Genomic DNA, 13150 nt, shown 5'->3' on the forward strand with positions numbered 1-13150 from the left:
GACTGGGTTTTGTTCCACCTCAGGGCTGTGCTGGGAGGGGCTCAGGGCTTTGTGCCATGGAGGGGGGGGGGGGTGTTCCTGCTCTTTCCACCCCCCCCAGGGCTCACTATTAATTTCCTGGCTGTGGCTGAGCTGCTCTGGGTAGGGCTGAAGGTGAGGGTGATTCCTGCAGCTGGTGGGTCCCATATTCCCCCCCTCCAATGGGTGCTGGGGGGCAGCGGCTCTGGGAAGGGGGGGGGCTGAGCTGCCCCCCAAACCCACCTCCTCTTTATAGAGGTATGAGGGCTCTGGGGGGGGAGGAGGGGGGCTCATATCGCCCCGGCGGAACTGCCCAGGAACAGCCCCAGCCCCCCACCCATCCTGCCCGGCCTGGGGCCATGCCAAGCTGCACCCCCCCACCCTTCACGCGGGGGGGGGCTTTACACCCCCCCCCCCCCCCCCACGGGCCGGGGTTGAGCAGGAAGTGCAGGAAACTGGGTTTATATAGCAGGAAATGAGGCCATCGGTGCCCGCTTTCCCCTCGCTCCCCTCACCCTGGGCTGGCACCGGGGCTGGGGGGGGGGAGGGGGGGGCACATTCTGCCGCCGGACTTCTTCACCCCTTCCTGCCTTTCCTCTGGGCACCTTTGGGTGCACCTGAGTGGTGGCTGAGGGTCCCGGGCTTGGGGGGGTTGGCACGGTTCGGTGCAGGGGGTGACGTGAACCTGTCGCTGGGGTGCCCGTGATCCCGGTCCCGGAGGGGCCGTCCCGGGCAGCGCAGCCCCGTGGGGGCGGCCCCGGGGGATGGGCTGCGGCCGCCGCTCCGAGGCGGAGCCGTGGGGACCCGGAGCCGCTGCCCAGTGCCGGAGCGGAGCGGCAACGGGTGGGGGGCACCCGGCCCGGGGGAGTCCCGGAGCGGGCAGCGGTACCGGTACCGGGGATCGGAGCGAGCAGCGGAATCGGGGCAGCACCGGGAAGGGGGTTCGGGTAACGGGGCTGTGCCAAAGGGTGTCGGTACCGGAGGTGCAGCGGTGGGATAACGGCGGTACCGGGGAGCGGTGACGGGAAGAGGGGTCCCGTATTGACGGAATGTGATGAAACGCAATTGGAGAGCTGTGGTAGGATAAGGAGAAGGGGATCCCGGTACCGGGAGTGGGGAACGGGGTGGCACCGGTACCCTGTGATAGGATAAGGAGAAGGGGATCCCGGTACCGGTGCTGTGAGAGGGGAACCGGCCTGGTATCAGAGCTTAGGGGATAAGGAGGACTCCGGTACCGGGAGAAGGGAACAGATTAGGAGAAAGGGGTACCGGTACCGGTGCTGGGAGAGAGGAACGGATCCGGTACCGGAGCGCAGGGTTCAGTACAGCAGGGGGGTGAGGGTGGAATCGGGTCGCGGTGCCGGTGCCGGTGGGGGGGCAGCGCCCGGTGCCGATTCCCGGTCTGCATCGGTTCCACCGGGACAGAACCGCAGCGGGTGGCGGCCCCGGGGGCAGCGCGGGGCTCACGGATCCCACCCGAGCGCCGATCCCGGAGCCGTGGGTGTGAAAAGGAAACGCCGCCGGCCCGCCCTGTGCACCGGGACCCTCTAAAAGCCCCGGGGCCGCCCCGCCGGTGCCATGCCCGCTCCGACCCCCCCGCGCCCCCGGTGACCAAACGGGGGCCGCAGAGCACCGGGATGTCCCGGTGCGGTCCGTTCGTCCTCGCCCTTCTCGCTCTCCTGCTGGCCGCCCCGGTGCTGTGCTGCGGACCGGGTCGGGGCCCGGTGGGGCGGCGGCGGTTCGGACGGCGGCAGCTTTCCCCGCTGCTCTACAAACAGTTCGTGCCCAACGTCCCCGAGCAGACGCTGGGAGCGAGCGGGAGGGCGGAGGGCAAAGTGCTGCGGGGGTCGGAACGCTTCAGGGAGTTGGTGCCCAACTACAACCCCGACATCATCTTCAAGGACGAGGAGAACACGGGGGCGGATCGCCTCATGACGGAGGTGGGGGCTGCGAACGGGACCGGGGGCGCGGGGCGGCGGAACGGGGGCGGGGAGGAGACGCGGTCGAACGGTCCTGGGCAGCCCCGACCCACCCCCGGGGGGCGCCGACCCTCCCGGTGCCTCCTCCGTAGGGTTTCCTGGCTTCTCCCTCCCGCCATTCGCATCCCGGTGCCGTCGGCGGAGCAGCAGCGGAGCGCTCCCGGCTCCGGAGGATCCACGCCGCGGTTTAACGGGGGGCGCAACACCGGGGGTCCCCGGGAGCCTCAGCTGTCCTCCAACCCCGGGGAGGAACAACGAGGAGGGGGCGGCACCGGGGAGAGCCCCCCGGGAGGGGGGTCCTGGGCTGCGCGTCGCCCCGTCGCGATGCTCGCCGTTGTCATGGAGACGGGCGGCTGCGCGGTCGTCATGGCGACCGGGGATGCTGCGAGTGGTCCAGGCGGTTCCCGCGGAGGGGGCGGTGGGGCCGGGGCGGCGGAGCCCGGTGGGCCGCGGGCACGGAGCCGGACCCGGGGGTGCGGGCGGCTGAAAGAGCCCTTTGTGGCCGTTCCAGCATTCCCGGAGCCTGAGGTCAGCGCCGGGCTGGAAGGAGCCTATTGTCGCCGGGCCGGGCCGGGCCGGGCCGGGTGCATTCCTGCCCCCCCGCCGCATGCCGGGTCCCCCTCCGGGCCGGGCCGCTCCGGGACCGGGCCCCGCACTGCCGCCCCCGCGGCTTCGCGCTCCCGGGAGCAGCTTTGTTGCACGGAGGACCGGGGGGCACCGGGCCATCGGGAGGTGCCACGACCCCACCGGCTGCGGGGGTGGGAACGGACTCTGCCCCCTATGCTGCACATCACCACGGCCCCCCCAGAGCCGTGTGGGACCCCCAAGTCTCACCCTTATGGGACTCTGACGTTGTCCCCCTGCACCGTGGGAGCTGCACCCATCCTGCCCAGCCCTGGCACTGAGCCCCGTAGTGCCGTTGTGGGGCTGGTTCAGGTCGGCTGCACCCCTCCCCCCCCCCCAGGTTGGGTTAATCAGTCACCCCATGGCTGTGGGGAAGGTGACTCCCAGCACTGTCCCGTGCCCTTTCCGCCCCATTGCACGGGCACCACCGCAGCACCTCAGGGTGTGTTAATATTCAACCCGGGGGGGGCAGCTCAGCTGTGCCCCTCTGAGGGATGGGGGCACCATCAGTGACCCCCCCCCCCAGCCTGCAGCCCCTCTGCTCCTTCCAAACCCCACTTGGGCCAGGTGTCCATCCGTCCTCCCGCATCCCGAGTAGGGCTGGAACGTTTGTAAGGTCCTGCAGAACATTGGGGTCCTGCAGAACGGTGGATCTGGGGGTCACACTGTTGTTTATCCCCCCCCCAGCGCTGCAAGGAGCGGGTGAACTCTTTGGCCATCGCTGTGATGAACATGTGGCCGGGGGTGAGGCTGCGGGTGACAGAGGGGTGGGACGAGGACGGCCACCACCTCCCCGACTCGCTGCACTACGAGGGCCGGGCGCTGGACATCACCACGTCGGATCGGGATCGCCACAAATACGGGATGCTGGCACGGCTGGCTGTCGAGGCCGGCTTCGATTGGGTCTACTATGAGTCCAAAGCTCACATCCATGTCTCCGTCAGAGCAGGTATGGGGCTGGCGGGGGGTTGAAGACCCCAATCGATGGCCCCACAGCACCCTCTGCTCCCCTATGGCATCCCAGAGCCACGTAGGATGCTCACAGCCCCAGCGCTCAGGCTCTGCTTGGCCCCAGCCTGGCTCCCTCCAAGCTTTTTGGCTTCCACCCCAAAATTTGGCACAACCACAGCCACCCTCCAGGCTCAGTGCCCCACGTGGGCACTGAACACAGTTACAGGTTTTTAGGTGCAGCCCTCACCCTGTGGCCACTTTGGTCAACGGCCCCCATCCGTCCATCCGGCCCAGAAGCGAAAGCGGCCCTAAATGTCACCATCCCCAGCAGAGGAACAAAAGGCATCAGTGCGGGTGGACAAAAGAACTCTGCACACAGGAACCCCGAGGGAGAGGGGGGAGGGAGGGTGTCGGAAAATACCCACTTTGTTCCGGGTCCGGTCGGAGCGGCTCCTCCTGGGGACGCCCCCCGCCCTATAAACACCACTCTCTCCCCTCCCACCCCCCAGATAACTCCTTGGCCATCCGCACCGGCGGCTGCTTCCCCGGCCACGCCATGGTGACGCTGCGGAGCGGTGAGAGCCGGGGTTTGGCTGAGCTTCGGCGGGGTGACTGGGTGCTGGGAGCCGAGCCGGGCGGGCGCCTGGTGCCCACCCAAGTGCTGCTCTTCCTACACCGCGACCTCGGCCAACGCGCGTCCTTCGTGGCCATCGAGACGGTTTCTCCATCCCAACGGCTGCTGCTCACCCCGTCCCACCTCGTTTTCGCCTCACGAGGGGTCACCAACGGCTCCGCCACCTTCCTGCCCGTCTTCGCCCGTCGGCTGCGCCCGGGGGACGCCGTGTTGGCCCACGGGGACGAAGGGTTGCGTCCTGCAAAGGTGCTGAGGGTGTCGAGGGAGGAAGGGATCGGGGTGTTCGCCCCGCTCACCTCCCACGGGACCCTCCTGGTGAACGGGGTGCTGGCATCCTGCTACGCTGTCCTGGAGAGCCACCGCTGGGCTCACCGCGCCTTCGCTCCGCTGCGGCTCTTCCACGGGCTCCTCTCGCTGCTGCCGGCCCGCCCCGAGCCGGGGAATGGGACGGTGCCCGAGGTGGGCGTGCATTGGTACTCGCGGCTGCTGTACCGCCTGGCACGCGGCGTGCTGGGCCGTGAGGGTGCGGGGGGGGGGGTTGGGACGCCCCCTCCTGGGGACTCGCCGCTGGGAGTTCGGTGCTTGGAGCCTGGAGGGTGAGCAGGGGGTGTGGGGCACCTCCAGGCCTGTGCTGGGGGTGGGTGTCCCCTGGGTGGGCATCTCTCAGATTGGTGCCTCTCACTGGGTGTCCTCTGGGTGGGGAGCCCCTCAGGTGCGGATCCTCACCAGGTGTGTCTCCCCCAGGTAGCCCCCCCCTCCCCCACTCTTCCCCCCCAGGTGGGTGCCCCTCATTGGGAGACCCCATGTGGGTGTCCCCTGGGTGGGCATCTCTCAGATTGGTGCCCCTCACTGGGTGTCCTGTGGGTGGGAGCCCCTCAGGTGGGCACTCCTCGAGTGGGTGACCCTGGATGGGCATCCCTCAGGTGTGGACCCCCCCCAGGTGTGTCTCCCCAAGGTATGCTCCCCCCAGGTGGGTGCCCCTCATTGGGAGACCCCATGTGGGTGTCCCCTGGGTGGGTGGCCCTCAGGTGGGCACTCCTTGAGTGGATCCCCACATTGGGTGTCGTCCCCTCCCCCCCCCCAGGTGTCCCCCCCACCATGTGGGCACCCCTCGCCCTCAGGCATCTGTCCCTGGGATGGGTGCCCCCAGGTGGGTGATGCTGGGGGTGACAGTGGGGGCAGCACAGGGACCACAGCTCAGCTCCACGCCCACCACAGCGCTGCCAGGTGCCTCGTGCCCCCCCACTCTCCCACCCCCCCCCCCGTATTTATTGCTTTATTAATCACTGTGGAATGGGGCTGGGGTCTTTGCACCGAGGCCAAATTCGGTGAACCCACCCCCACCTGCTGCTGCTGGCACCTTGGAGGGGGGGAAACCTCTGCCACCCGTGGGGGTCTCCATCCCCACGTGGCTCAGTGCTGTGGGGGATCCGATCCCGGTGTGTGCCATGGGCACGGGGAGGGGGGGGTCCCAGCTCTAACCCACGCTAACCGCTAACCTCCCCCCCCATTAAGAGTTTTATTTTTCTATTTATAAATGATAATATAAATGCGCTCGGCACCGCACGCCTCGCAGCGGGGCGGAGGGGGGGGGAGGGTGGAGAAGAACGCGCTTTTAACCACTTCTGTTAAAAAAAAATAATGTTAATATTTAATTCTTTCAGGAAATAAAGAGAATCTACGACCCTTGAGGTGCTGTGGGTCGGGGTACGGATGGATATTGGGGGGGGGTCCCTGCGGCCGCCCTCCCGCGTGGCTCGTGCAGGTGCGCTGCAACCACGTGGCTCCCCGCTTTCTCTCCGTTTTCATGAATGGAGCCGCGGCGGCCACCGAGCATGCGCCACCTCTTAGCCCCGCCCATCCGCCGCCTCTTGGCCAATGGGAGCGGCGAGCGGGCGGTGTTGTGGTCACGTGGTTCTCCCGGCGTAGTGGCGGCGGCACCGCCCCCCCGCGGCGTTGCGCCTTTATAGCGCCGTGTGCTGCGCCCGCCCGCCCCGCTCTGACCCCCCACCCACAGCATAGGGCACGAGTGGGGGCCGCCCACGGGGCTGGGAGTTCCATCATCCTGCGGCCGACCGGGGGCTGCATCCCCTTAACGGTGCCGTGGGCGCGGAGGAACGGCTGTGTTCTCTCTGTAGGGCTCCGTCTCCCCCCATCGTGGGGCTGGAAGCAATGGGGGGACCCCAGGTAACCCCCCCGGAGCGCTATTTTGTGAAGGGACCCTCGTGGAGTGCTGTGATCCCACAGCGTGGAGCAGAAGTCCTCCGGGTGCCCTCCTTGGGGACAAGTGTGACAGAGAAGGAGGTGGCCCTACTTCCAACGGGGGGGGGTTCTGTGCAGCCCCATTCACCCCCCTGTGCACCCGCAGCATCGTGGTGGCTGTGGGGAGCTCTGAGGGGGGAGGGAGGGGGCGTGAGGGGCAGGTGATGTTATGGAGCTGGAGGGATCCTAAGCTCTGAGCGTCCCCGGGCCCTGCGCGGGGTGGTGGCTCCATGGAAGTGGAGGTGAGGGACGGAGCTGCGGGGTCACAGCTCCCATAGGAGCTGCGTCGAAACGCAGTGGGCGCTGCCCTGTCCGGGGGCTGCCCTGGCTCTGCAAAGCGCTGCGGGCTCCCCGTGGTCCCCCCAGGCCAACCCCCAAGTGAGAGGTGAAGGTGAGCTCCAACGACTGCGTGATCCTCGGCCAAAGAGAGCTCGGTCTGGGGGGGGGGGGGGATGGAGAGGCGACGGACTTCGGGTTTGATGTCCCCACGTCCCCAGCTGACCTGGGGCGGGAGATGGAGAGTAGGTGGATAAATCCTGTGGCAGAGCTCCGGCAGCACCTCCTCAGGTCACTGCGGTGGATTTTCTTTGCGGTGGGGGGGGGGGGGGGGCTCCAAAATCAAACATTTTAAATGGGAACAGCTGGAGTCGGGTGCGGGGTGAGGAGGGACCCGGGGACCCCAAACCCACGCGTTGGGTTTCAATCCGGTTACCCGGCTGGGAGGGGGGAAGGGGGAATAATTGCGGCTAATTACCCATTAGGTGCAGGAGGAGGCACGTGGCGGGGGGGGGGGGGAGGGGGGGTGGCGGCTGTGCCCATTCATGTCAACAGGGATCCGTTTCCCCCCTTCCCTGCGGGATGGACACGAGTGGGGCCGATCCTGGAGCCGCCGTTTGTGGCACCCAACATGGGACCCCACGGACACGCGTGGCCACGATTGCAACCGGCTTCCAGCGTCCCGGGGCGGCTCCCTTTGCCTCCCATCACCGCTCCCAACGCCGGACCCCCCCCCTCACACCCCACGTAACGCGTGGCTCCCTTTATCCCGTGGATGCTCCAACCCCACACCCACCTTTACCCCCACAGACATTCGTGGGCGGACCCAGAAACCCATTTCCAACCCCCAAAACCTCGAGCGGAGGCTCAGAACACCGGAACCGGATCACCGGAACCGAATCATCACGTGACTCCGCCCCACTCCCGGTACCCGGAGCCGCCCCCCCCCCCCATCCCCCCTTTTCCCCTCCCTTCGCCCACGTGCGCTCCTCCCGCTCCGGCGCCGGCGGGGTTAAACCCGGCGGAGGGATCCCTCCCGGCACAGCGCGGCGCTGCGGCCCGAGCCGGCCCTCCCCCTGCAGCCGCAGCGCCGCGCCCTCCTCGCGTCTCCCTCCGCCGAACCCCCCCCTTTCCTCCTCTTCCTCCTCCGCCGCCAAATAGTGCGGGCGCGGCGCCCCCCGACCCGAACGGCGCAACGGACCGGAACGGGGCGGGGCTGCCCGAACCGGGACCTCGGGATCTCCTTTCCTTTAGAAATGGCCGCACCGGGGACCACCTCCCGCCCCGCTCCCGGGGCCCGGTAGGGCGGGTAAGGAACCGCGAACCGCCGGGGCGGCACCGGGAGCGGCTCGGCTTCGGGTCCGGGAGGGGGGGGGGGGGTTCGGTTCGTGGGGGGTGGGGGGGCCACGTTTTCCTCCCCGTTCCCAGCGCGCCCCCCCCCCCCCCCCCTCCCGCCGCCGCTCCCCGGAAGGAAAAAGTCCCCGCGCCGCCGCCGCCCCGCCGCCCCCCGGTTCACCGCGAGGGGATTTTGGGGAGGGGGCTTTAAAAGGGGAGGGGGGGGGCGGTGCGGCCTATCCCGGTAACGGAGCTCGGAGCGCGGGCCCGGGGCTCTCTTTGTGTCCAGGCCCGGTTTTCAGGCCTCGGGTTCCGCTCTCGGTTCGGTTCGCGGTTCCGTTTTGCTCCCCCTCCCCGCGCCCCCCCCTCCCCCGTTTTATCGCTGTTTCCCCGCCGTTCCGCCGCCGTTCGATCGCGGTGCGGCCGAGCCGGGCGCTGTTGGTGCCGGTGCCCGCTGTAGGCCGCGGCCCGGCCTGGTGAGGCCTTGGGGGGTGGGGGGGGTCCTGGGGGGTGGTTCTGTGTTCTGGGGCTGGGGGGGGTCGTGTTTTGTTCCCCCCCCTCCCCTTTTGAGGGCCTTCAGAGAGCCGAGGGGGGGGGGAGGGTCGGGATTGGGGTCACCGGGATGAGTTGTTTGGGGGGGGGGGGGGGTGGAACTGCTGTGACCCCCCCGGATCCACGCAGCAAACCCTGCAGCCCCCCCGGTCCCCCCCCCTTATAGAACCCCGTGTTTGGACCCGGCTCCCCAGCGGGACCCCCCCGGTGGGTGCAGCGTTTGGGGTGTGGGGCCCCCCCCAGATCGGTGGGGTTTGGGGTGGGGGTCCCTATGAAGCTGTAGGGTCGGCTCCCTGCTGTCCCCCCCCCCTTTTTCTCAGGGCCGTACTTTTGCTGCTCGCTGTGATTTGGACCATTTTCGGGTCTTTTTGCCCAGAAATTTGGGGTGCCCCCCCTTCCCCCCCCCCCCCCATGTGTTTTGCTCAGTGCTGCAGTGGGGTTTTGCCCACATGGCCCTCGTGGCCCTAATGGGGTGTGGGGGCCCTGGTGGGTCAGTACTGCCTCTGGGGAAACTGAGGCACCGGGGCACTTTTTTTTTGGGGGAGGGGGGTCATCTTGTTGTCACTGTGCTCCCCCCCCTTCTTCTTCTGCTCCCCCCCCAGCACAGTGCTGGTTGTTCTGGGGCACTTTGCCCCTCACAGCCCGTGTGGCTGCACGTGGGTGGCTCCGTAGCGGGGGTCCCGGTGCCCCCCCCCCCCCCCACGCATTGAGGGGAGTGGGCTGGGGGAGTTCTCCCCCTCCCAGCTTTAGTGAAGACCCCGATCTGCATGGCCTCGTTGGGGGGGGGGGGGGGATGGGACTGTGCTGCCCTACATACACTGCGCTGCTCCGTTCGCTCCCCGGATATCTCTGTGCTGCGCCCACCCCAACCCGGGGGTCTTTGGGAGGGGGGGGCTTCGGTGTTGGGGGGTGTCTCCATGGGGCAAAGGGTCTCAGGGACCCCCTGGCCACGTGAACCGACTGCAGCTCGATGCAGGAACGGGGCAGAGGGCCTCAGAGAGGGAATGTGAACCCGTTGGTTCTTCGTTTCTGGGCTGATGCTCTTCTTGTGCCCTTTGGGAGGAGGGGGGCAGGATGGCTCTGTAACCCCCCCACAACCCCCCCAGCTCATGGCTTTTGTGCCCTGGCAGCCGTGGGCCTCTCCAGAGGGACGCAGGAGGCAGAATGGATGAACAGAAACCGCCCAGCGAGGACAAGGACGCGGACGCGCCAGGTGAGCGCATGGCAGAATGCTGGGGGGGAGGGAGGGGGGTCCTGGTGCTCTGCCCCCCCTGACCCCATGGGCTCGGGATGTCCTTCCCCGCCTGTGCTGATGGCTGCTTTCCCCACAGCCGATGCGGCCGCATCCTCGGAGGACATGGGGAGCGCTGAGGGGGACCCCCTGAAACCTCCAGAAGGAGCGACTGCGGGGCCGGAGCTGGAGAGCACGGACACGAAGGGACCCGGCGGGGCCAGCAGGTGAGAGTGGGAGGTTTGGGGGGCGGCGTGGGGCCGGTAATGGGGCGAAGGGGGTTCTGTGTGTCCCTTATGCCCTCCGTCCCTCCCAGCACGCCGACCCGCCGCTGCGCCCTCTGCAACTGTGGGGACTGGAGCCCGCACGGGCAGCGGGAGCTGCAGCGCTTCGAGCCGGCGCCCAACTGGTTGGAAGGGCTGGGGGGGCAGCAGCCCCCTGAGGGTCCCAGCGAGGCCCCCCAGAGCTGGGGCCGGTGGGTGATGAGCTGGCACAGATCGGCTTCTCCGAGCGGGTGACAGCGGTGCAGCTCTTTGAGCCGACGGGTGAGTGTGGTCCCAGTGCTGCTCAGTGACCCCTTCTTGGGGTCATCTCCATCCCATGGGCCCCTGGGATCCCCCCTTGTCCCGCAGTGCCCCTTGGGGTCCCCCCATCTCATGGTCCCCGTGGTACTGCAGTCTCCCTGGGGTTCCCCCATTCTTCGTTCCCATCCTCGATGCCCCTCCCTGCAGGGCACTGCTGGGTTCACCGCTGCTGTGCAGCCTGGTCTGCTGGCGTGGAGCAGGACGCAGCGGGGCTGAGCGGCGTGGGCAGAGCTGTTTTCTCAGGGATCTCACAGGTGAGTGGGTTCTGGGATGGGCTTGGGGGAGGGTTGGGCAGCAGGAAAGCAGCCTGGACCCGTCTCCAAGGGTTGGGTGGCATCACTCAGCCCCCAGCCCTGATCCCTGCCTGCTCTGCTTGCAGAAATGTGAACACTGTCAGCGGATGGGGGCCACCATCCCGTGCCGGGCGGCCGCCTGCCCCCATTTCTACCACTTCCCCTGTGCTGCTGCCAGTGGCTCCTTCCAGTCTATGAAGACGCTGCGGCTGCTGTGTCCAGAGCACCTGGGCGAGGCGGTGCAGATGGGTGCGTGCTGGGTTCTGCCTCGTAAACGAGGGGCTGGGGGGCTACGGGGGCACAATCCGATGTCAGGCCTGGCTGCTGGCGTGCTGCTGGGTTTCTGGTGTCCATCACACTCGTCTCTCCCGGGGCAGAGGATGCACGCTGCGTGGTTTGCGACGGGCCGGGCGACCTGCGGGACCTGCTCTTCTGCACCAGCTGCGGGCAGCACTACCATGGCACCTGCCTGGACATCGCCCTGACGCCCCGCAAACGCTCGGGGTGGCAATGCCCGGAGTGCAAAGTGTGCCAAACCTGCAGGTGAGGATCCCCCACCACGGGGATGGGAGCTGTGTGGGAGGACGGCCCTGACGTCCCCGCTGTGCCCCGCAGGCAGCCCGGTGAGGACTCCATGATGCTGGTGTGCGAGGCGTGCGATAAGGGCTACCACACCTTCTGCATGGAGCCGGCCATCGAGGGCGTCCCTGCTGACTCCTGGAAGTGCAAGGTGTGCCCTGCTGCCCTGTCCCCACTTTTTGGGGGAGCGTGGGGTTGCCCGGACCCCCGTCTTGATGTGCCCTCTGCCCCCAGAACTGCCGGCTGTGCTCGGATTGCGGCCGGCGTCCATCGGAGCTCGACCCGGGCTGCCAGTGGCACCAGAGCTTCTCAGTGTGTGAGGGCTGCCAGCAGCAGCGTGCGGCCAAGGAAGCCAAAGGGGCGCAGGAACGAGCCCCCCAGCTGGAGCCCCCTGCCCAGGCGTGAGTTGGGATGAGAGGATGGCGGGGGTCCTGGGTGTGCCAACTTGGTGGCATTCCCGCAGCCTTGGAGAATGGGGGTGGGGGCTGCGGTCCTCACCCCCTCGCTGTGTTCCCCCCCCATCCAGGTCGACATCCCCTGAGCGCGGTGAACCAGCTGAGATGCCCGTCCCTGCACTGGAGCCTGAGCCTGAGGGGCACAACGAGGAGCTACGGCTTGGGGGGGACCCGAGGAGACACCCCCAGGCCATGAGGAATCTCCCCCAGCGAGGTGCCCCCTGAAGAGCCGCCCCTTGAGAAGTTGCTCCCCGATGAGCTGCCCCCCGACACGCAGCCCCCCGATGAGCCACAGCCCCACGTGCTGCACCACAACGAACCCCCTCCTGATGAACTGCTGCCCGAGAGCACTCCCCCGGACGAGCTGCCCCCTAACGAGATGGCCCCCAGCGAGGCACCCCCCAGCGAGACACCCTCTGATGGACCATCTCTGGACGAGCTGCCCCCTGATCGACCTCCCCTCAGCAAATCCCCCCGAAGCGAGGTGCCCCTGGAGAAATTGCCCCCTGATGAGCCACACCTCGACGAGCTGCCCCTCGAGAAGCCTCCCCCCAGCAAGCCCCCCATCAGTGAGCTTACTCTTGACGAGCTGCCCCTGGATGAGCGGCCCCCCAACGAGCCCCAAGTTGATGAGATGCCCCCTGAAAAACCACCACTGGACGAGCAGCCCCTCGAAGAGCAGCGCCCCGGAAAGCCCCCTCTGGATGAGCAGCCCCCCATTGAGCTGCTGTCTGAAAAGGAATTACTTGATGAGCAGCCCCCCGAGGAGCTGCCCTCCGAAAAGCCACTGCTGGATGAGTTGCCCCTCGCTGAGCAGCCCCCTGATGAGCCACCCCCAGCGAGCAGCACCTTGATGAACTGCCTGCTAATGAAGCACCCCTTGATGAGCTGCTGCTCAAGGAGCCGCCCGTCAGCGAGCTGCCACCCCTGAAGAGCTGCACCCTGAAGATCTGCTCCCCTGCAAGCTGCCTGCTGAGGAGGACCCCAAACCGCCAGGTAAGTGGGGACCCCCAGTCCATCACTCTTCCCACTCTGTTCCCTGAGGATGAGAGGGTTTCACACTTGAGATTCTTGGTTTGTTGCTTGTTTTCATGCTTTGATGCTGTGCTATGGGGCACGTGAGGGGCTGGGGGTCCAAACCAAATGGCGAAGGGCCCCCTGTGGCCCCCCTGACCCACACCCCATCCTGCAGGTCTCCTCCCTGAGGTGGCTGTGGCAGAGGAAGCCCCTGAGCTGGCCCCAGAGGTGCCCCCTGAAGAGGAGATGGAGCTGGAGCCAGAGCCATTGCTGCCCCCCGAGATGGCACTGCCACCCCCTGCTCCTCCAGGTGGGTCTGGGGGCACACAGGGACTGGGGGGGGGGGGGGGTTCTCTGCTG

The 13150-nt window shown here is 67.8% G+C and overlaps 2 protein-coding genes across 2 annotated transcripts in view; both read left to right on the top strand.

The window, feature by feature from the left end:
- The first annotated feature begins 454 nt into the window (after positions 1-454).
- Positions 455-5895, top strand: DHH (desert hedgehog signaling molecule). Its single transcript, XM_085212489.1, has 3 exons — positions 455-1958; positions 3309-3570; positions 4082-5895. The coding sequence occupies exons 1-3, from the start codon at positions 1656-1658 to the stop codon at positions 4804-4806; spliced, it is 1290 nt and encodes a 429-aa protein (XP_085068615.1). The 5' UTR covers positions 455-1655; the 3' UTR covers positions 4807-5895.
- A 1862-nt stretch (positions 5896-7757) lies between these two features.
- The window catches only part of KMT2D (lysine methyltransferase 2D), a 29619-nt gene continuing 24226 nt past the window's right edge, over positions 7758-13150 (top strand). The window contains 13 exon segments of the mRNA XM_085212079.1: positions 7758-8053; positions 9762-9844; positions 9963-10089; positions 10179-10407; positions 10594-10700; positions 10826-10988; positions 11117-11282; positions 11355-11469; positions 11553-11719; positions 11845-11995; positions 12051-12618; positions 12662-12769; positions 12966-13100. Coding sequence (XP_085068205.1) covers positions 10847-10988; positions 11117-11282; positions 11355-11469; positions 11553-11719; positions 11845-11995; positions 12051-12618; positions 12662-12769; positions 12966-13100 — 1552 coding nt within the window. The 5' untranslated portion in view covers positions 7758-8053; positions 9762-9844; positions 9963-10089; ... (1 more) ...; positions 10594-10700; positions 10826-10846.

Source organism: Meleagris gallopavo, chromosome 31 (assembly GCF_905368555.1).
Source record: "Meleagris gallopavo chromosome 31, MGAL_WU_HG_1.1, whole genome shotgun sequence".
Lineage (NCBI taxonomy): Eukaryota > Metazoa > Chordata > Aves > Galliformes > Phasianidae > Meleagris > Meleagris gallopavo.

Excerpts from the sequence above, each read along its gene's own strand:
- DHH (XM_085212489.1), top strand. The coding sequence starts at position 1,656 with ATGTCCCGGTGCGGTCCGTTCGTCCTCGCCCTTCTCGCTCTCCTGCTG. Across the intron at positions 1,959-3,308 it reads CGGATCGCCTCATGACGGAG|CGCTGCAAGGAGCGGGTGAA; the intron begins GTGGGGGCTGCG and ends TCCCCCCCCCAG. Across the intron at positions 3,571-4,081 it reads CCATGTCTCCGTCAGAGCAG|ATAACTCCTTGGCCATCCGC; the intron begins GTATGGGGCTGG and ends CCCACCCCCCAG.